The sequence below is a fragment of the Ciconia boyciana genome, chromosome 3 (genome assembly GCF_034638445.1).
Source record: "Ciconia boyciana chromosome 3, ASM3463844v1, whole genome shotgun sequence".
NCBI lineage: Eukaryota > Metazoa > Chordata > Aves > Ciconiiformes > Ciconiidae > Ciconia > Ciconia boyciana.
In genome coordinates, this window is record NC_132936.1 from 101508080 (window position 1) to 101529808 (window position 21729).

Sequence of the window (21729 nt, forward strand, 5' to 3'; positions counted from 1 at the left end):
AGTTGGTGGAACAAGGATTAAACAGTCCAGGAAATGAAACAGAAGAAATTCTCATAGACAGCACGTCTACAGAGGCCAGAGCCCCAGAAATGTAAAATATTAAGACTGCACAAAATACAGACACTAAATTTCAACAACAGTAACAGTTTGGACAGAAGCAGGTCTTCTGTTATTTGTGACTAGATGTATGGCTACATATACTTAGAACATGAAAAGCTATAGGCAGGTTGTGGGGGCTGTTTGGTAACTAAAGTGTAATTCTACATCAACAGATGATCATGTCCACCTGCTGCACCAGTTCAACCACCAGCCTGAAGAAAAGCCTGGACAATTTGGGGTGAAGCATCCCATGACCAGCTGATATTCTCCTTTGGCCTCCCTCCTTTTCAGTCATGACAAGAATGTTAGAAATAGACATGTCTACCCTAACTTTAAGGAAATGGGATGACTGTTGACATTCACTTATGTCTCCTACTAGGAACACTATTTGGTACTGAACAGTTTTGCTGCTGTTAAAAAAACAACCACAAAGCCTGAGATTTGACATTTTCTTTCACCTTTCTTGAGCTGGTACTTTTACAAAAGGCCAAGTCTATTTTCTTCCAAATACCAAACAAATTTCATGGAAGTGTATAAAGACAGGAGAGTGAAAGGAACTGCTGAAAAGGTAACTAAAGAAGGGACTTAAGCCTTCCTAAAACAAGCCTTGAAGAAGGGAGTCATTATCTTCAGATGCATTGGAAGCACCAAAACCTCCCCTGGACCGTTATTTGGGTGCCTGGGGAGAGCTGCCCTCTGCATATTCAGTCTTTCCTCTTTTGGCCTATTCAGGTCTCCTTTTAAAGACCTTAACTCAGATGAAAGGGATGCTGGCCACTCCACTCTGCTCTTCTTCTGTAGTCAAGTGTTGAGCAGCCAATGAATCAAGAAGGTGATTCAGCGCAAATGCAAGCTGAACACCACGGGAACCGGACTGGCTCTCATCAAAGTGCCAAGAGCCACAGGGGTAAGATTAATGGAAAAGTGCTAACTAAGAAATACCTTCCTGCAGGAATGTATTTTGTCCCAGTGCCTGTCACACTAGCAGATAGAGACATACAGTGATCAGTTTCTGATTTATTGTTGAAAAGTAAACATAAGGATTAAAAAAAAAGAAAGATATGTAATGCTACACAATGGAGAAGAGCGAAGAGCGGGGCATTACCCTTGCCTTCCAAATTCCAAAGGGCATTAAAGCTTCTTCTGGTTTGTTCTCATACAGTTTATATTTGCATATTTGCATACAGCATTTTTACTCCCTGAAGTATATAATTTCCCTGTCTTGTTGTATAGCAGAGTATTTATCCACACTAGAAGATAAACTAGCCACTGGAGTTACCAGAGTACTCTACAGAGGCCAAGAATTTGTTCGCATTATTTACCACAGTTATACATTAGGGTATTCTCTGTCCTGTGGCTGTATCTGGCAGGCTGTTCTTCCCAACAAATAGGAATAGGTGCAAAACGTATTGATTAAAGAAGCCATGTAATCACTATCTAACAGACCCACAGAAGAAAGTAGTTATACAAATACTTTGTTTACTGTATGCAGCTGAAACCATTACATGGAGGGAAAAAAGCTATTGTTTGGCGCTAGGCTCATTTAACTTACAAATACTCAAGCACTGTTATTTCTACACATTTCAGATCTGATAGAGATATTCTTCATAAAGACTAAGTAGCCATATTTTGGGTTAAGATTTTCTACACAAAAATGTAAACTTTCATCTTACACAATTCACTATTGTTTCATAGCTATTTTGCTATTGCCTACCATTTACACTCCAGACAATGGAGTCAGTTTTGTCCTTTAATTTCCTTGAAAAAAAAAAAAAAAAAGATGTAGATGAATACCAGAAGGAAAAATTTTCCATTTGTATTGGAAATACATTTGCCCATTCTGTCCCTTCATGAGAATGCATTTTGGACACTATATGCTATAGAAATACTCTCCATTTATGAATTCTTTTTAGAACCCTGCTGTAAGCAGCCCAACAACATGATACATCTCCAAAGTTTATTTGTGCCTTACTAGACTTCAGGAAGCTCTGCTGAGGGTCATGCAGAGGCAAAAAATCAAACTCTTCCTCGGTTTGTGTCGTCCCGTCCCGTCCCCCCCATGTAATTTCAATTTTAATAACAATTCAGTACCTTTTTGCAGCAGATGAAAGAGTTTCTTTTCTGGCAACAGAAACAGAGGAACTGTGGCTTGTTTTCCTGCTTCCTGTACTCCCATTAGTTATACAGGACATCGAGATTGCTTCTCGAAGGCTTGGCTGACCTAGAAAAAAAATATTGAAGAACACAAGGTTTTACAGCTGTATCCAAAGATCCATCTGAAAAAACAAAAGCTCTCAGATGTGGACCTGGTATCTGATGGCAGCAGCCCCAGCATTCAGGACAACCATCTAGCCTATATCCAGCGACATACATTCATGAAAGCCTTAACCTAGGCAGCTGGAGATGGAAGACCTGGGACACTAAGGCAAAAATATGCTCTGATGGGGGTCAGCTTCTCTACTGCCATGCTGCCAGCAAATACTTTAATTCAGTGACATGCCATATCTCTTTCCAGTTGTGATCCACAGGAGAATTATAGATTACAGCTAGCCTTGGGAAGCTGGTAGCTCCAACAGCTGTGGGACAGCAGATCTGATTATTTCAACTCTGTTGTTCAAAACCATCATAGCTCAGATAATACCACATGAGGTTTGTTGCTTTCAATTTGTTTTTTTTCCTAAAGTTCAAAGATGTCATAGACTGAAACCCTCTCTATAGTGAAAGAATTATTAAGTTATTTAAGGGTTGTGATTCTAAGGATTCAAAAATCAAGTTTTTCAGCTTGTTTTCTGCTGCTCCTTCCATCTTAAAAACATGTCGACCTTTGAGTGTATGCACTATGGTATAGTTATTAAGTTTCCGATATAGTTTACTCTGTAGAACATCTGCCACATCCAGTGAACATTACAGACTCCCTCCAGGGATGAATCATGACTGTATATGTGAAGAAGGCTGTTGTCTGTCAGATGCCCACTTCACTCATTGCAGAAGTTTGAAACTATGCAGTGAATGTGGGAGGGGACTGCAAGGAAGGGGAGGGGGGGGGAGCAAAGGCTCTTCTATTTAAAGAGCTGAAAGCTATCCTGGCAATCAGCTCCCAGACCTGCCTTGGCCACAGACCGTCAGTGAAATACAAGGCATTTTACTCAAATCTGACATTTCACCCTTTCCCACTAATTGTGTCTCTCTCCTTTTTTGTGTGCCTGTCTTATTTCTAAGGTCTTATTCGGAAAAGAGTTCTGCCCCCTCCTCCCCTCGAGTGCTAAGTTTGTGCTTTTCCCCTCTGAAGCATTGCATGCCCTGAAAAAATCCCTGGGCTAATCTCACATTAAGCATCCAAAAATCAGCAGTCACTTTTGACCCCATCTCTGTGCCACATCCCCATTTCACAAACAGCAAGTTGTTACTGCATCTATGGGGTCATGATGTCCAGCCACTCTGACTTCAGCAACAAGCACAAAGGACACGACTGACAGGAAAATAACAGGTCTGTGTTCATGGCAGGCTTGGAATAGTGCGAGATAGATAAGGCATGAGGCCATACATTGAAGATAAAAGTGAGGAGTAAAAAAGCAGTCGGGGAGAATCGGCTGCTCTGCACACTGAGGGCAAACCCACACAGATATGCGATTTGAACAATACCAGCATTTGGTCTATTTGTCACATTGCAGCTCTATCAGGCAGGCTGAGGGGCAAATTAATTCTTATTTTAAACAAGCACTTATATACGAGAGATACCCATCAAGGGAATATTAGATTTCAGAACTATTTGGATGAAGGCAGAAATGGGCTGACCTGCGCTAACCATATACTGCTTCAAACGCACCAAGCAACATGTGGCCACATCTGAAATTCAGATCAGGAAAGCCAAAAGGAGCATGCAGAATATCCCAGGCAGAAATGAGAATAAAGGAAATCTGAAGAAAGTAAAGACACACTTAAATACAGAAACACTGCAAAGATCATTGTTGTTCTTCCTAAATTCTGCATAAATCAATTTAGCGTGATTCCTTCCAACCAGTACTTCTTGGAGACTGTTTTATTTGCAACATACACATTTGGAATACAGATTTTAATTTCAAAGTTAATATACTGTACAAAACCTCTAAAGCTCAAGAGATTTTTTTACCCCTCTGTGTAATTTAGATGCAAGAACAAAAGCACATGAGTTTAAAAAGCACTTTTAGTATCAGAACCCTGTAAATTAGCTTCTTTTATTTTCAGTGACAAAGTAAATCATCTTCTTTGTGGAGATGCATAATATCAAGGCCTATGATTCACTCTTGAACTGCACATGACCTTAACATCTCCATCTGCTAATCGTAATAGATCAATGCCTCTCCAACCAGCACTAGCACGGCTTTCCAGAAACGTGCATCAGGAGACATAATAGCGGTAATTCTCAGTACGGTGGAGAAAGCATTCAGCGGAAAGTGTAAAGAACAGTGGTACTACAGACAGGGTATAGGAACTTAATAAGATGGGGGAAAAAAATTGCTCCATTTTCTCAAGCAAGGAGCACATTGCTATTTTGTTCAGTGATGGTATCTAGAAGAATTCCCCCTACTAAGTACGAAAAGCATTAGTTCCTGCTTACATCAAAGGACAAAACTGATGACAAATAAAACTGTACCTCAGTGTATACTCATGACAGGAATGTGCTCTGCTCCACGCAATGATGAATGCAATAATAATAATAATAAACAAGGATATGTATGGCTGTTTTGGGGTTATCTGTTCTTCAGTAAAGTGGATGTTGATGGTAGATCTGCAGAGTACTTCCCAATTTCAACAAGTAGCACGCAAAATTAAGTTTGAGATGAAGATTTTTGAATCAAAGTAGAAACAATTTTTTGTAAAATGACTAACAATTACACATAACCCAGATCTCTTGAATCATTCATTGAAAAAATGACCAAAACATTTGGACACAGATTGAAACATCAAGATCTAGGAAAAACTGCATTGGCAGATTTTTTTCAAGTGTCAAAAATATATCAGGCTTTCTTACACTCCAGAACAAAATCTTGGTCAGTCACAGTTGAGGGTGCTGCATTCAATGTGCAATAAAATGTAAACCCCAATAAAAACAATGAAAAAAAAAAAAACCACCCTGAAACCCCAAACCCCTAAGAAACAAGCCCCCTTCCAGGCTCTCTATATATTCCATTTTAACTAGATATTCAAAAGCAACCTCTAGAATACTTATTTTTAAAGGGAAAAAAATTTAAAAATTCAATTCATCTGCAATTATATGTAAAGAAAATGCATTTAAGTTTTAAGCCGTGAGAAGGAAGGGCAAGTTTAAGCCCTGTGCACTTCCTAGGCAGTGCAGCAGTGAAGCCTGGCTGCCCACAGGGTCAGAGACACACAATCAGGATCTTCCCAGGGAAGCCAACACACCAGTCCCAAACCACGCAGCTCTCTCCATGACTTTTAACCAGGGCATCTCTACAGTCAAAAGAGGTCAAAAATTAACAACGCCATAGCCTTCTTCACTGCAGAGATAGTCCTTCATAGCAGTCAAGCAACTTTACTTCAGAGACCTGGGAAATAACAAAGCGGCACAGGAGAACACAAATTCCAGATCAATAGACTAAAACAACCGAGTTCTCCCAGCACTAGGATTGCACATCTCTGCCAATATCATGTCATACATCACCTGCTAGCATAAACAGTCTGAAATTTTTCAGACTGAATAGCACTCAGCTTTATCTGTTAGTTTGGAACAAAAGCCAGACATAAACTGAACATAAAATGAAAGCCAGTGTATGGTGAGCAGGATTAAAGCCAAATTGTCAGAGATCAAAGTGGTAAAAAAATGTCTTTTTATGGATAATGGATTCATCTCTGTTCTGATAATTTTCATAGAATAGTATCTGTTGAGTTCAAAAGAAGCATTTCATTAACATCTGTCAAATACACAAGTGTGTGAATGAAAGATAAGTAGGATTAGAAAAAACAGACCACAATAAACCAAGAATCTATTTCTAACTCTTTATCAGCCTTGATTAGCTAACTGGGGAAAAACTGAAGCCAAGCCATAAGAGACAGTGGTAAGTTTTGAAAATGTGTGTCCTGTGATAACATAATAGCTTTTCTTTCCAAACATACATATAAGGTACTAGAGCTGAGGATCAGTTAGGAATTCACTTCTTTTGCCCAAACAGAAAAGTTACAGGGGTTTTTTTTGTTAAAATGTATTCATTATGTTATTACTTGTGTTAACTGGAACAACGATTTGCTTAATATCTTTGTATTTGCTGATACCCTGACAAGTAAACTGCCTTTCTTCCAAAGAAAAACCAAACCCTTCTTTCTTTTCTTCAGGTAATTTCAATTTAAAGTAAGTAGCTACAGCTCCATTAAAATAACTTCTCTGGACACTTCATTCTAGTGGATTTAAAACAAAAAGCTCCACAAATTACATGTTACAAAAAAAAGGATTTACTTACACTTTTTTTTTTTTTTTTACAATAAGGCATACAATATCCAAGTCCTTCAGCAACCTTAGAATACTTCATTCTCAGCCAAATTTGACAAAGACTTCTATATTTCAAATGTATTACATGTCTATGGGTTTTGTGCAAATAAAACTGATGGCTGGAAGGACAGAAACCCGATTTAGTACTGTCGCTAAAGAAGTGTACAATGTGTGTTCAACCACACTATTAGTCACCAGAGAACCCACACAGGTGAGCCGCAGAAAAACAGACTGAAATAGTTCTAAGTGTAGCAGAATATAAGATTTTATCTGCACTTCCTTCCTAAAATAAAGACACCAAAGTGAACTAGAAATTATGACAAATCCTAAACTTGCTTCAAGATGTTACAATAAATTGTACTAAAGCTGATTCAAGGGATGTCAGTCCCTCAGCTCATGGAATATGCTGGCAAAGAAATAGCTTGGAAGCGCTAAAACTCTTTTCAAAAAGAGTACCATATTCTGAAGGGTAGGGGAAAATTTTCTTCAGCATTTTGTTTTATTTAACTACTTCACTTATGTAGTAAGAGTCCAATTCTGATTGAGAATTCTTAAGCAGAAAAAATGTTCTCTTAGTCTATCACATGAGAAACGTTACAGGTCAGGACAAGATACTAGTTCTCAAATAATGACCAACATTAATCAAGAAGAAATAATTCAGTTGCCTACCTATGGGTTATACTACTTGTTTAATAATCCAATTTTAAGACAAAATCCAATAATCCAATTTAAGACAAAACTTTATTATTCTTACAACAATTGTATCTACTTGAAAAAAAATCAGATGCTTTTTATACTTTTTTTATTGAAGCCCAATTTCACAAATCTCAACTAGCAATTGGCTATTAAACATGTATTATTTGTCATTTCCTATTAAAAGGAAAAGAATTATCTGAACAGAGGCATATTAATGTGCAACAGTTTGACAATGTATAGCTAATGCATAAACATCTTGAGATGCAAGTGAATCTCTCCCAACAGGTAGATAAATTAACTACAATGTTAAGAATAATTGAATATTTATTTAGAGATTTCCTGCAAATTTTTATAGCTAGTGACTTACTCTGTCAACGCATACATTTCTAACTATAACTGATCCTGCTAGAGACATAAAACTAGTTTTTCAGGTGTTATGCTCTTAAGAGTCTAGGGGAGCCATGCCCCTGCTCTGACACTTGGCTCTTTGGGCAGGCATTTTAAAACCTACTACCCAGGGAAACTGAAGAATTCTTTGGCATGGGACAGCCAATTGCTTATTCAAACCACACAGCCCTGGGTTCCTATTATAAAAATCCACTGCACAAAGGAGGAAAACCTCCTCCCTCCCTACCATCTTACTATTTTGCTATACTTTCCCAGAGGCACCATCTACTTCCACAACCAACTGCCAAATGAGCTATTATCCAAGCAGAGGAAATAAAATTTTAACTATGGTAATCTGAAATGATTTGATATACTCTGGCAAACAGTGATTAAAGAGCTACTAAAGTGTTATAAACAACAAGCAGGTTTTATTTGAAAAACTGAGTGGCACCATTTAACTCTTCCAACATTGCAATTCTTAGTTTGAGAAGCATCATGGAGAACAGCAGAGTACCGCTCAGGAGAATTTGCCCACGCTGTTCTAAAAAAAGCACACAAATGCACAAAACATATCCAAAACTGTAAGAAGCATATGGAAAAAGAATAAGGACACTTATCACCACAACTGAAAAACATTCCTCTACAATGCTCTGAACATCTTCTCCAATGAACGAGATTATTAGGTTACAGAAGTTTAAAAAAAAAAATAAAAAATGAACTTTCTTCTTCAGTTCTCTTTCCTTAAACTTGGTTTAGCTGGTTCGTGACCCTTAGTTCATTAATGCCCTCTAGATCCAAATTCTTTGAATAAAGGAAAATATATGAAGAACATCAAGAATAGTAAGTATAACAGAAGAGAAAGAAAATATTACAGAAGACAGAGGAGGATATAGGAAAAAATGGGGAAGAAATGCAGAAAAAATAATTTCAGTGCAGAAAGAACAGATGGCACTACAACCAATACCTGAAAAATCCATTAAGACCGCAAGAGTATCATTATTTGTTACATGAGCATACAGCCTGCAGACTTCAATTGGACTATTCCCATGAGTATAATGACACACGTACAAGCTTGCCAGGTTAGTTTTAATATCGTGGATAAGAGCCTGTATCCTACCTCTACCATAAGCATTTTCCTATCTATACTTCTATTTTCTGTTCCTTTAACATTTACTGATTAGACAACATTAACATGTACCCAGTTATTAGAACAATTCTGCACATTAAAATGTATTAAGACTAAAACCACAAATGCAAGTCTATCTTATGCTGTCATTAATGAAGCTTGCTGAACACCTGAAGTCAATTTTTGTTAATATAAAACAAAATTACTCAATGTTATTGAAATGAAATCATTGTTGAGATAAGGTAAGAATTACATCTGAAGTGCTTTGCTTATGTTAGTGCAATGAATACAGTTGGACTTGATGATCTTAAAGGTCTTTTCCAACCTATACGATTCTGTGATTCTGTGAGATGGAATTTGATGCAAGATACTACTTAAGATTTTTCTTATTGAAGAGACACACTATTTCACATGAGAGAAGGGAGCAGGAAAGCAGCAAGGAAAACTCTCTGGGTTCCTATTATAAAAATCCACTGCACAAAGGAGGAAAAAGAAAAAAAAAATTAAATCCATATTTCGAGTACATAGCTGCTTTTGCAGGTCCCCAAGATCACTGCTTTAAGTAAAATAAATGCCTCTCAGTCTGCCAACCTGCATTGTCATGGGAGACCGTCTCTACAAACTGCCATCCACTGCTTCAATTTCACTTTGAGAGTTAAATTTGCATATGAGTTATTTGATATCAACTCTCCTCCAAGCAATAGGAAATGTTCCTCCAAAGGTTTAACCTGTGACAAGCCTCCTTATTACTTCCGAGTCCAGAAAAAGGACATGAACTCTTTGTTTCTCTACGGGCAGACATCAGATGTACTTTCTGGTAGATGGCCACTTTTTCAGGCAGGAGCTCATACCCCAGTGATATGATTAGTCTGAGATATTTTACTGGTGCCATTGTGTGCCACAAACTTGTCTCCACACCCAGAGCCTGAGGGATGAATTCTCCTGTTACACACATTTTGACACCCTGGAAGATTTTAATAGGTTTACCAGGCACCAGCTGTGAGCCAATCTATCTTGCTGGCAGCCGCAAGTACCAGACTGCTTTATGCTTTCCTTTTCTTCAGTGTCCAGGTAATCTTTGTTTTTGGAACTTTTTGTGAATGTTAACAGCATCAATCATGTATCAACAGCAGAGACATGTGGCAACAAGAGTGCAGAGCTGCCAAAAGCAAAGAACTTCTCACCAAAGAAATTCTTCTTACCAAGCCATCTATTAAAAAAGAAAAGAAAGAGAAAAAGAAAGATAGAAAGAAAGGGGGGAAAAAAAAACAAACACAAACGCACCCACACACTACAATCTCCCAAACGCTGTATCTGCTGGGGACCTGTTCCCTAATCAAGCCCTTTCACATTTCTAACCCTCAACGCTATCTTTGGACCTGGTAATTTCTCCTTTGTGTAGTTATTCTTAGCTGTGTGCAGAGATGGAGAAGCACTATCGTAGCCTTTTTGTTTTGAAAAGATTTTCTCTATTTAGAATAACTTTCCATTGAGAAATACTAAAGAGGAAAACAAGCCACATGCAAACACCCCCAGTCTGCTTTTTGCTGTGCAATAACAGACTAGTTCTAATTCTGTTGCGATCCCTACTAGAGGTATTTCCCTTATACAGTTATCTCCACTTCATGCTTTACTAGGAGGCACTAAAGTAGCTAAAAAATCTCACCCTTTAGCTTATCTCATACAGTTTGCAAATCACCTCTCCCTCTATGAAGAGCAGCCTGCTTCCGAGGCAGGGCTAGACAGACAAAATCATAGGTAGTAACGTCCTGACTGATAGCCCATGGGTTAGAAATAAAAATCGAGCCATGCCCATGTGATTTTTTTCACTGAAGACTGGACTAAGTTAAAAATAAGCATGCAACAGAAACGTAGGAAAAAAGAAAAACAAAGACTGCAAGGATAATGCAAAAAAATTTTAGCTTCAGCTATGGTTGATTCAATCTGTCAATCTAAAAGAAAGGGATAAGAAAAATAAGAACAGAATTAGCTCACCAGATATGCAATGCAGACAAACTAACACTAAGGATGAACAGACCTCTTTCTGCACAAAGTTGGGCCATCAACTTCAGAATGAGAAAGATCAGTGAAAAAGTGATTGAGATTTGTCCCTTTCAGCACGATTCACAGTCTGTTCACAAGACTTATTTTTAGACTATGAAAAACCTCTTGTCAAAGACACTGCTTAGGTGGCAACAAGAAAAAAAATGGAGAAGTTTTAGAAAATTCATTTCAGCAACAAGTAGCAAAGACTCCTTCAAACTAGGTCAGATATTGTCTCTTACTCAGATTAAAACTCTTTTGTTTGATGGAAAGATTCAATTTGGCTTTTTCCGGTACTATGATTCTTGTAAGTTCAGTTTAAATGTATTTATCTCACTGTGTTGCCATACTTCAAATTAAACACATCTCTCTCAATGTATTCAGAAATATATGCACATCTATTCCCTTTGCTCATTATTTATGTTAGCATGTATTTAAGGGCTGCTGTAGAGACAAATACTTCTGTGAATCAAAACCACAGCTTTTTTTTTTTTAAAGAAAACCTCCCTATAATATTTACCATGAAACTGCAATTGTTGTAATGCAGAAATCCAGATTCTTGACAGGATCACAAACACCAAAAAGAGTTTTGGAGGAATACAATTACCTTTGCAGCAACCATGACTTGACTAGTAAGAGCCTGTTATGTACCCGTAAAATACTTCAAAGAAAAATTAACAATTACTTCCTTGAGTATTATTTTTGTATGACAATTCAGATCTTCTGCCAATCCTACTCATTCACGAAAATAATGCATTTCTCTTTTGTTAAAACATTTCAAGAGTTCTTTATCTATTGAATGAACTTAAAATACAGAAATCAAAAGTAGAACCTAAGGTATTGCAAAAAGCTATGTCTGAACTTGTTTTGAAATATTTATTAAAATATTGATGTTTAAGTTTAAATCAATATTAATCTCAAGCTCATTCTTCAAGTCTAATTTTAGACTTGTACAAAATTCCAGTGACTGTATGTGAACATTTTATTTTGTGACATCTTTATACCACCTATGTGCAGCTGATTTCATGATAAACGGTGAAGTTAATGTGTTGCCTGGTGGTATTAGGTAGCTGAACATAATGGGGACACATCCACCACAAATTAAATACAGTGCCACTTAGTCATAACGCATTCAAGTTCCATGTATTATCTCATACGTGTACATCTCTGCCCCTGCCCCCATCTCTTTCTTCACAGTTCATGCTGTTGTCATTAATTGGTAGAGAAGTAACAGCACAAAGCTGAAGATATTTAGATATTCCCCCCCACCCCAAGAAATAATTAATTTATTTTTCACTGAACAAATTCACCTGGAGAACTCGGTATGGCCCCAGGACCCCCAGAGTCCCAGTAAGCAGATGGCCCCAAGGCATTTTGCAGAACACAGCAAGTTTGCCCTGGCTGTGCACAGAGTTTGCTGGGTATTAACTCCAAGCCAAAGGTCTTCAGCCATATTTGTGCATATCCCAGCTCATCTGCATTTAAATGGGAAGAATAAGGTCCTGTGTGGCATACGTTTTGCCCACGGTTTTCCACTTGGACATTTTCTTTTTGTTATAATGGACAGCAGACAGCAAAGATTGATTTAGTCAAAATACTTGCTAGAGCTCTATTTACAGAGTTAGAGAAGGAAGTCTCAATCTTGATGAGACCAGAGATGCATATCGGGTAGATAGAAGCTGCATTTATAAGCAGGGATGACAACAGTCTGCCATTTAGCAAGCAAGAGAGAATGGCAGGATTCAGAGCCCAAGCCAATTAAGCATCATCACTTCCTTCCATCTGGCAGAGAGACTGCAAAAACACTTGATTAAGGAATTTGATCTCTCTGCCACATCTAAAATAATTCAAACTTTCAGCATTTTCAGCTTTTGCATTTTCAGCCCGTATAATGCAGCCACCCAAACAAACATAGGCTATGATGAGTCAGTTCAGTGTTATACTGGCCTTGGTGTAATAGGTGTACTTCAAGGCTGAAATACAGGGATTGAGCCCAGAAAACTCTGCACTGCACGGTTTGATGGGGATACATGCATTTACAGTGAATTAGAACTGTGAATGATCTGAAATATGACCTAAACTTTTATTTAATCAGAGCCTTAATATGTACCACAAACATACACAGCCATAGTTCTCTCTGAATACACAGTTTTAAGTTGGAGTAAATTAAAATAACTCGATTCAAATAGTTCTCCACAATAGAAAAGGAAATGTTCATGGGGGAAAAAAAAGTATGTAAAAATTAGTGCCAACAGCATCTAGTTTCTTTATTTTTAAACAAACCTATATATTTCAAAGTTACAATGGAAAAGTTACTAGCCACTAGGTGAAAGAGATACTGCTGAGTGGCTACATGGCCACTTCTTACAAGAAACCTACTGGTGATGAGTTATTTCTGTAGATGAACAAAAATTAAGTATATTCAGAAAACTTTCTTATTTGGCAGCAATGTGTTTTGGGTTTTTTGTTTAGTTTTGTTTTGTTTTTTAATTTAGGAGAGGGGGAAATGTAGCCTCTAATACCCCCCTTCAGTTGAATAACTTCTAGGTGAAGTCAAAGCTGAGACTTGGAGCTGCTCAAAAGCCCCAGAATACCCAGTGGCAGGTTAAAGACCGCAGCTCTAAAGCATTTCACCATTTAAATTAAAACAGGAACCTTTTAACAAGAAATAAGGTAAACTTTCAGGGGTGTTAAGTACATTAAAATGTTAGCAAACAGCAAAATTAATAAGCATATTTCAGATATCTCTTAGCCATATACTATAAAGCCACTCTTAAAAAACTAACCCCTCCAGCTCAAAATATACCTGCCTTTCCAAATGAGACAGAAAAGGGAAAAAAGAAGTGATCAATGGAGAACATTCTAAATGATAACATTCTGACTCTAGAAACAATTTACCAAATATGGGGTTACCTTTACTTGGTGCTGATTTTCTCACAGAAGCTACATGGTCTTCAGAGATAGCAAGACGCCTTAGCACATCAGCCAATGCTGCTTTTAGCACAGTGATTTCATCTTCTTGTTGCTGTACTCTCAGCTCCAGGGCCGAAAGACGGTCCTGGACATCAGACGTGCTTGCAGCTGAGATGCTGTCATCTGTACAGCGGGAAAACAGAGTAGAAAGAGGCATTTAACTGTTTTGTTCTAAACTAAAAGCCATAGAAAGAAGCATGTACAGCATGAGTATGTCTGTCCCATCATTTTGAAATACTGAAGACGTTCAAACATGTTCAAGCAAAGAAGGAATGGATATTATGTTGAACATATCAAATTAATGCTTCAAGACAGAAACGTTACTAATCATTAGCTAAGACAGAAGGCTTAAGGAGTGTGGGCCCATTACAATCAGAAGAGGAAATGCATTTTCTGTTAAAATAGCATAGAAAGAAAAACATGCTTACCAGTAGAAGGAAGACTGAAGTTAAGGTTATTTGAATAGCCAACTGAATTAACTAAAAAGGTATAAAATTGTGGTCAAAGTTCACAATATATTATTTTGGAACTGTTGAAGAATTTTAAATGTGAACCTCAATATTAAAGCAAGATGTGAAGTTAAAAAAAAAATAAATCCACAGTTGAACATACAAGTATTGCTACCCATGACCTAATTGCATTAAGTGGCAATCTCAATTTAAATGGTCTAGATCAGAGTTCTTAACTCCAGTTCCTTCTAACTTTTTTCACATCACCACCCTGCATGTGCCAAAAAAATATATGACATTATAACATTTCGCCTGAAGTGAACAGAAAATAAATACGCTACAAAAAGGTTCCAAAAATCTGTTTGGCCACACAGAGATAGATTAGCATAGAAGGCATAATCCAGCCAAATCTATTCTTCAGTGGTAAAAAGGAAATTACGGCTTCTGCATACTCTTTGCCTTTGACAGCTCTTTGCATTATTTCTGCCAAGCCAAAATAACACATAACAGATTTTTATATTTGGCTGTTCCAACAAATCACAGGCCAACCACTAAAAAAAGACCTAGAAAAGAATATGTTGCTCAATCACAAGGTACTGAATTCCTTATCCATCCTGATTTAGGCTTACTAAAAACTCAGGAAGGAACTTCTAATACAGGTTTACAAAATTTACCTGTATTATACAAACAGACAGTATGCATCTGCATTCTATGAAATGTATACAAAAAGCAAACTTACATGTAAGGGTAAAATAGCTGGATATTATTACTGCGATTATATAAAATCTAAACTTTAGTTCACTAATCTTATGAAGACATACCAAGGGAAAAAAAAAAAGTTAATATAAACCACAATCCTGAAACTATTTTTCACTAAAAAAAAGCCTTCATCTTTGAAATACTTGCATAAGGGCACTTTTAAAATAAATGTAAGCAAAAGAAACACTGGGCCAAACCCCTCCAATGAATTAAATGTGAAAGAAATTAAGGACTTTAATGCCAGCTTCCATTCAGTTAAAACATGATACTCACTACTGAAGGAGCAAGAATTGAACCAACCGAAATAAAGAATCATAATAATACTTTCACAACACTAAGAAAACTCCTACAAGGAATTAGTAAAATGAACTAATATTAGTAGTGAAATGTATTCAAAATTATTATTAAACTGAAAGGAACAGTTAAAATTACATTGATAAAACAACTCCTACAAGACAACAGTTTTGCATATTGATTTAATTCACTATTTGGTTAAACCAAAAGCAGAAGTGTAACACTTCATGGTTAATACTGTATTCATTCAGGCTAATAAATAAAAAGAACTGCAGGGGAATTAATAAGGCAGGTAATCAGACTGAGATCTGGAGACAACAGATCAGAACAACTCTGAACAAAATGCCTTTAATATCACCAGCCATAACTGTATCTCCTATATGCAGAAAAGTTAACAACACTACAGCCCAGCATATCTGATGCTCTCTCAATAGTACTTGACAAACCCAGACCAGTGACAGCCTACACAGTGAATCTTACACAGTCCTACCCCAGGTTGGGAAGGACTGTGTAAGATTCTTTTATTAAACCCCCCATTTTCAAAACATAAAACTGCATTTGTTTTAAGGACCTAGAAGAAGTTCCTACAAGCACACGTACCTATGGAGCATATGAAAAGGAACTAAGGTAAATTTACATAAATTAATTCATGAAGAAAAGTTTTTACTTTAGGGAAGTAAATGGACTGAAAGAAGTACCATATAATTCATACTTTTTCTATCCTTACAATATAAGCCTTTAAATATATGCAGTGGACCAGTCAAAATGAACACTGCAACAAACAGTGGCAATTATTTTCAAAATATTATGACCTTTATATCTCATCTTACACTGGAACAGCAGTCCAAACACAGAAGAGAGAAGTTTGAAATTTCCTTAAAAAAGAAAAAAAGAAAGAAAGAAAGAAAGAAAGAAAGAAAGAAAGAAAGAAAGAAAGGAAGGAAGGAAGGAAGGAAGGAAGGAAGGAAGGAAGGAAGGAAGGAAGGAAGGAAGGAAGGAAGGAAGGAAGGAAGGAAGGAAGGAAGGAAGGAAGGAAGGAAGGAAGGAAGGAAGGAAGGAAGGAAGGAAGGAAGGAAGGAAGGAAGGAAGGAAGGAAGGAAGGAAGGAAGGAAGGAAGGAAGGAAGGAAGGAAGGAAGGAAGGAAGGAAGGAAGGAAGGAAGGAAGGAAGGAAGGAAGGAAGGAAGGAAGGAAGGAAGGAAGGAAGGAAGGAAGGAAGGAAGGAAGGAAGGAAGGAAGGAAGGAAGGAAGGAAGGAAGGAAGGAAGGAAGGAAGGAAGGAAGGAAGGAAGGAAGGAAGGAAGGAAGGAAGGAAGGAAGGAAGGAAGGAAGGAAGGAAGGAAGGAAGGAAGGAAGGAAGGAAGGAAGGAAGGAAGGAAGGAAGGAAGGAAGGAAGGAAGGAAGGAAGGAAGGAAGGAAGGAAGGAAGGAAGGAAGGAAAGAAAAAAAAAGAAAGCTTAATTTTTTCTTTTTTTGTCTGCCAAAGCCTTCAATTAATGAACTATTAAAAGGTCTTACAATTGATAAATTATGGATAAATTCCCAGACCATATAAATATACAGATTACTACAAAACATTTGTAAAAGGAGTAAGTAGCTATGTCAAATCATCATTTTAGAAGCCAGACATTACTGTGTTCCCTGTGTGGAGTCCAAATAATAGTAATTACCAAACCAGGAAAGGCTCCACTCTTGGTCAGTCTCTCCAATGTGCACAGATGCAAGCACTCTACCAGAGCACTGGCTGTCTGACATGGGCATCTTTTTTCCCACCAACTACTAACATTGACTAGACTGCTTCTGCTGAACCCCAGCACCCCAAAAAGGGACACATTAGATGGCTCCTGCAGCTCACAAAACCACAGTTATGTCACTAACTTCAAAGGGGGACAGGAAAGCAAATCCTTCTGCCCTGTAAGGGTGAGCTGTAATGCTTTTACCTCCTCAACATATCAAATGAGATGGTAGAGGAGTTGGCCAATGTTCACCTCTGTGACTTATGCTATGGAGGCTTAACCCCTAGACATGGCACGGAGAGGCAGAAGGACCCTCAGACTCAACTTCATCGCAACAGCTTGTCAGAGATCATAGCTGTATAAATGGAGCATGAGTAGGAAACCAAGAAGGTTAAGCCATTTAGGCAATTCAAAAATAGGCAAAGCAATAGGCCACACACGTACACAGGGAGAAAAGAGGTTTCAAACTACCAGCAGCTGCTTTGCACTGCCAAGAGGGCACATGAGACACAGCAACTGAAAGAAGTTGGAGAGCAAGAAGATGACCAGGAAATCAAGAATATTTTGGTTGATCAAAGAACACAGTAGCACACTGGGGAGACATTTTATTGTTCTTTATCACTCTACAGAAGCGGCATCTGTTTCAAGTGATGACAATCATATATTACCCTGGCAACTATTAGAGAACTAAAATGAATGATTCCCAAACCCAAATACCTCACCCATGACAGCAAATATTCAACTGAACTCCAACATGCCCTTCTTGGCAGTGTCTTGAAAAGTCAGTCAACTAGGGATTACCTTAAAAGAAGATGCCTTGAAAGTAAACACAACTGCAATCCCTGAGATCATTTTGACAAATCTGCACAATGCAAAACTATGTTGGTTTTTTTTCCACACAAGTTTTCAAGATCTCTTCCAGATTTCTTCTTCCATTAAAAATATATTATTATAATCTAAATAACTACTTCAAAAGAAGCTTAAACAAAAACCTTCCTTCAAGGGCATGCCCTTCCCTCTTCAGAGGGAAAAGAGCACTTACGCAAGTACAAAGTCAGTCACTTTGAAGCAGAAGTCCATCTCCTCCCTTCCTCTTCTCCCACTCCTAAACATCTGGCCTTTCCCTCATCCTGTCTCAGACATCTATCCAGGCTTTCCATGAGCCACTCTATTTACTAAACCAGAGGGAGATGTATTTATTTATTTATTTAAAGGGGAAACCAGATTAGGGAATCTAGCAAGAAATCTGTAAGTGCAACTGACTACTGATTCGTTCACTTAATTCATTTTAAAAAGACCTTTTTAGTTATCTGGTTATTTTTATTATAACCAAATAGCATCATTTCTGATGTGTTGGTCATGTTTCCCAAGCTGTCCATGACCTATGCCTTCAAGGGAGCCACTGGGAACCAAGATCCATTGCAAAAAAACACCATCTGCCGTGCTCGCTGGTAGTAGTGAGGAGACACCCACACAGATGTGGATCTAAGGTACTTCAGTCTTAAAAAGTGGTTTAAGATAAGACTACTGGTACCCAAATGACAGCAAAAACATGCTAGGTCTAAACATACGGTACTGTAACTTTCAAAATAATATGTCTTGTTATTTTATCATAGTTCACTAGTTTGATATTTAATTTTAGCCATTAAACATTAACCCTTGCCCTCCTTTCAGAGTAAGCAGGGATGTATGGGATGCTTGTACCCATGAGACATCTGAATGACCCTAAAAATTAGGGTTAGTTTTTCATAGCCAACAAACAGCACTGAACAGAGGCATTACACTGTTTGGGACTCCTCAGAGTCACATGCGTCAAACCACTCCCAGCAGACTGAACAAAGCAGCAGCTCAAACCACCCCTTAGACTTAAGCCAGGAACTTCAAAAGGAGTATCCAGTACGTAGTGACGGTACTTAACAAACCTCCCAACCCACGTATCACTCCTCTCCTCACATGTCACCAACCAGGCACATGAGGATAACAGCATCTGAAAAGTATCACCCTTCTTCACTGACTGCCTAGGAGAAATTTGAACTGGCTGCATTTTAAAAAAAAAAAAGTATCTTACTACTGAACCATCTATTCTGGGGCCCCTCAATTCCAGAGCATCCATTATCATTACTCTGAGTCAAATCCTCCCAGTCCCGACTAAACATAAGGGCTTCATTTTAGACATAAGCAACATTTCAGAAAAACAAATTCTACAAACTCCAGCACATGGAAATTTAAACCACAGGGTGGAAAATCCAAAATTTTATCCAATAAAGCCACACAAACCACAGATATTTTTAAACCCCTGCCTGCCAAGGCACCCACACACTTTTCTGTGTCTTCCCTAGAGTGGTACAAGTCCTTTATTACAGAAATGCAACAGAAATTACTTGGACTGGTACAAAGATCCGGCTGACAATTTCAGGAGATCACTGGCGCAAAAGAACCCTTTCTCACTAGGACTGTGATCTGTCCATGTGCGCAGGAAGGTATGCATTTGCACAACTTGCAATTTTTATTCTGAAGAGCAGTGAATAATTTGACTCTGGATGAGGCTTACATTTCCAGAGAGGTAACTGACAAATTTGTTTTTCCTACCATGTTAAGTGAAAGAAAATTCTCTGCAGTTTTCTGCAGCTCACTTGTCTTAAGACTAGCTTATAAAGGTGCCTATAAAAGATCAGGAATTCTGTTCCATATCTCTAATACATAATTCTGTAAAAAAGTAGAGTTAGACTCTATAATTTTGCCCACAGTATCTCCTTCACCTCCTCCAAAAGCCAGCACACACACAAGTTATCTCGGTTTTGTAAAGGACGTGAGTCATGGAAGGAACATGAGAACGGGAATTAAAACACACAATACAAATGTGGAAGATTTAAAAAGCTTCCCCCTCCTTCCCCCCCCAGATGATACTGTATTAACTTCTGATGCTAGATCTGGTGGCATGGAAGTGGAGTTGGAAGTTGTCCCCAGGTCTTCCCTTCCTGCAAATGCAAGACTCTGGCCTTTAACACTCTGGATTACTCCACATATTTTTTTTCTTACTTCCTTTCCTACTTTTTCATTCTCTTTCCCTAATTTCCCAATTTTTCCATTCAGAATTAAAAACAATGCACTGCTTGATCTCACATTAATTATTGGAGACAAAGGTACAATCTCTTTCTGTACTTTCTTGTAGAACAATAATGCAGATGCTTTGAGGTGGGTACAGATAAGTCACTGACTGCAGACAGCGGTCCCCAACTCATGGCTCTCAAATATGCGGCATTGTTAGTACTTCCAACACTAGCTAAGCCTTGTATTTTTCTCTTCCGCAGACATTTCTTCAGGTTTTCAGGAAGAACGCATGTTGTCGCATACCACTCATTTGCTCAGGGTTGATGCTGCACGAGGACCGTCATGTTGAGAAAACTCTTCCTTGCGCAGCTCATTAGATTGTTTAATGTTTCGTAGTCCAATCTTATTTTAGTCCCCTACATGCTAGTTCATTAAAAAAGATGTATTACTCTCCACTAGCCTTTCACAAGCCACTTTAAGCACAAGTCCACAGCAAGCAGTAAGTTTATTTGCACAGATTCTACTGCTGAATCAGACCATAAAATGAGAGTGCAATGTCTAGTGGATAGTGCCTTAAACATCAAAAGTGATCATCACAATGGCTAATCTGCATTTTCAATCATAAACAGTGTAAAAAGATTGCTTATTATTCACTCTAAAATATAGTGGTGCAATCTCCCATGTTAACTGATGGACACAGAACTTGGCCATAAAAAAACCCCAATAAACCACCAACAAAAAACCCAACCCTCACTCAAGTCTGAAAATCTAGACTGTGCCTAAAACCCTCAGTCAAAACCCTAAAAGGAATATAATTTAATATAATTTACGCTTTTAAGAATTTATGCATGACTTGAATAAATGTAAACTGGCCCATCTGGAATAGATCTATACAGATCTGTATAGATAATCCTACACCCCAAAACTCAATTAAAAAAAAGGGGGGGAGGAGACCATAAACTATAAATTTAAATCATCAAAGCATTGCATTAGATTTTAAAAGAAGAACAAAGATATATAACTACACTGCACAAAGTTTCCTTAGGACTTTTCAATTAAGCACAACATACATACATTATATAACTGCAGTGTTTTGTCTGTAGATGATCCATGAGAAGATTTTACGCTAGCACATGAATATTCTGCAATGCAATAGTCGCTACTGATCTTTGCTATTTGTGGACTGCTTTATGGTTTATTTGAAATGAGTTCATGTCTGTGAACATACTACCGCACCATTACATTATAGAGAACATTACCCATGTTTTCAGGCAATCTCATTTTAAAGGGTTGGTCTGACACGTAAGATGATCTATCACTTCATCCCTAATAATTAGTAGTTCTGCTTGTGTATGCTAAACAGATTTATGCACATGGGCTTTCATATCTTTTTTTTTTTTTGCTAACATGAAAAAGCAAGAGAAGGAGAAAGATTAAAAGGCGATACAAAAACATCCTGAAAAAACAACTTTGTAATAACCACAAATCACACCTGTTATGACAAAAATATTTTTGTAATAATCCCGTGCATCTGCTGCTGTAAACACTTGTATTATTTTTAATACAGATAATCCAGAAATATATCAGCATGAGATTCACAGGGCACAACTCCACCCATGCTGTATTTGACCAACAT

The 21729-nt window shown here is 37.8% G+C and overlaps 1 protein-coding gene across 4 annotated transcripts in view; it reads right to left on the bottom strand.

Annotated features, from left to right (window-relative positions):
- The window catches only part of EML4 (EMAP like 4), a 167736-nt gene that overhangs the window by 62022 nt on the left and 83985 nt on the right, over window positions 1–21729 (bottom strand). For all 4 annotated transcript variants that reach the window (XM_072856814.1, XM_072856812.1, XM_072856815.1 and 1 more), the window contains 2 exons: window positions 13749–13931; window positions 2191–2320 (listed from right to left, as the gene is read on the bottom strand). In XM_072856814.1, coding sequence (XP_072712915.1) covers window positions 2191–2320; window positions 13749–13931 — 313 coding nt within the window. The remainder of the gene's footprint in view (window positions 1–2190; window positions 2321–13748; window positions 13932–21729) is intronic.